This window comes from Tenrec ecaudatus, chromosome 10 (assembly GCF_050624435.1).
Source record: "Tenrec ecaudatus isolate mTenEca1 chromosome 10, mTenEca1.hap1, whole genome shotgun sequence".
Taxonomy (NCBI): domain Eukaryota; kingdom Metazoa; phylum Chordata; class Mammalia; order Afrosoricida; family Tenrecidae; genus Tenrec; species Tenrec ecaudatus.
Window position 1 is genome coordinate 108,599,144 of NC_134539.1, and position 2,217 is coordinate 108,601,360.

General features: G+C 45.9%; 1 protein-coding gene across 1 annotated transcript; it reads left to right on the forward strand.

The window, feature by feature from the left end:
- Positions 1–553: 553 nt before the first annotated feature.
- LOC142458171 (olfactory receptor 3A2-like) lies at positions 554–1,513 on the forward strand. Its single transcript, XM_075559224.1, has one exon. The coding sequence runs from the start codon at positions 566–568 to the stop codon at positions 1,511–1,513; it is 948 nt and encodes a 315-aa protein (XP_075415339.1). The 5' UTR covers positions 554–565.
- Positions 1,514–2,217: the final 704 nt, after the last annotated feature.

Consider the following 2,217-nt stretch of genomic DNA (forward strand, 5'->3'; position numbering starts at 1 on the left):
AAATGTATTCTTCAGAGCCTGTGTCTCACCCCAGAGAAATGTCCCTCGGTGCTCCTGCTCATAGCTACAATCTTGGCTTCCTTGTTTATTCCTGCTCTATCTTTAGTTGTTTTTCACTAATCATGTAGCCTAGAAACCAAATTTATGGCAACAGATGCTTTCTCTTCTCTTTGGAAATATAACTCATTTTTTTTGTTGTTGTTTAGAAATCTGTATGTTGGTTGGCATAATCTGACAAAGGAAGAAATGGACATTCTGTCTTGATCTTGCTATATTTTTAAAAAGGGAGTGTTGTGTTTCTCAAATGTCATTTTCCCCCAATTCTGCCAATTTCCAACATAAGGGGAGGAAGGGACGAGGAATGCTTATTCTGGCTATTTCAGCTGATATTGGGGACAAAGTATTGAATGGGATAGAGGAGGTGTGGCCTGGGAAGAGAGGAAATATTCAACCTGACAGCTGAAAACTTACTATAGAGGTTTCACAAAGCAGATTTAACATATTTGTGCTGAATAAGTTCGGTGGACTGATGCCTCTGCTCTCTGACATCTCCTTGCAGGAGCTCATGGAGTCAGACACTGGGACCAACAGGACAACTCTGAAGGAGTTCATCCTGCTGGGCCTGGTGGAATCCAAAAGCCTGCAGCCACTGGTGTTTATTCTCTTCCTTTTCGCCTACTTGGTCACTGTGGGGGGCAACCTCAGCATCCTGGCAGCCATCTTGATGGAGCCCAAACTCCACACCCCCATGTACTTCTTCTTAGGGGTTCTGTCGGTGCTGGATGTTGGGTGCATCACGGTCACTGTACCTCCAATGTTAAATCGTCTCCTATTCCACAGGCGTACAATTCCCTATGAAGCCTGCCTCTCACAGCTCTTCTTCTTCCACCTACTGGCTGGGATGGACTGTTTCCTGTTGACTGCCATGGCCTATGACCGCTTCCTGGCCATCTGCCGGCCCCTCACATACAGCACCCGCATGAGCAAGGAAGTCCAGAGGACATTGGTGGCCGTATCTGGGACTTGTGCCTTGACAAACGCACTGATGCACACGATTTCCCTATCCACTCTCAACTTCTGCGGCCCCAATGAGGTCAATCACTTCTACTGTGACCTCCCACAGCTCTTCCCCCTCTCCTGCTCCAGCACCCAACTGAACGAGCTGGTGCTCTTCGTTGCCGGTTTCATAATGGCAGGCACCTTTCTTGTTCTCATCATCATCTCCTACATCCATGTGGCGGCAGCAGTTCTTCGAATTCGTTCAGTAGAAGGAAGGAAAAAGGCTTTCTCCACATGTGGCTCCCATCTCACTGTAGTCTGTATCTTCTATGGGACAGGGATCTTCAACTACATGCGTCTGAGTTCAGTGGAAGCTTCGGACAAGGATAAAGGGGTGGGGGTTTTCAACACGGTCATCAACCCAATGCTGAACCCACTCATCTACAGCCTCAGAAACCCTGATGTTCAGGGTGCTCTGTGGCGAATCCTTGTCAGGAAGCGACCCCTGACTTGAGGAGTGATAGGGGTCTTCATGTCCTGCCACTCTTTGGGACTAGAGTACCAAGATAATTTGTTCATAGATTTGTTTTTCTTATCTTCGGGTTCATGAAGGCTGCGTTAAATCCTTGTTCTTTGAGGAAATTCTACCTAGTTCATCCCTTGACTCTTTCAGCATATTTATTAAATTACTCCTGTGACCCAGACATGGTTTAAGAGCACTGGCTATAGAGATGTGATCAGACCACACAAAAATCTCTGCATTCACACAGCTCCCATCCTAGTAAGGGAAAACAATATAACGACAATAAGCAGCATCAAGGATGGCATGCCACATGGTGATAAGAGAAAAATCAAGTAAGATGGGGGTATGACTTCTGCTAAGCCAGTCCTTTGGCTTCCTATCTATCTTGTTTCTCCTGCTCATTTTCTGGCTAGAGGTGAAGACTTGGAATCTGGCTAGAGGTGAAGGTCTGGTTAGGAATGTCCTACAAGGAAGGACAATTTTGTCAGTCAGACTAAGCTGTAAGAATATCACAGCAAAGCTTCCTCCTGGCGAGGACATGATATTCCCTCCAGACCAAGTTACAGTGGCAAGGTTTATTTTATTTCACTCTCTGCTTTTTAGCCAGGGGACTATCACTCCTTCTCTTCACTATGATGCGAGAATATCACAAGATATTTTGTTGAAGTATTGTCTATAGTGGGTTAGAAACCACT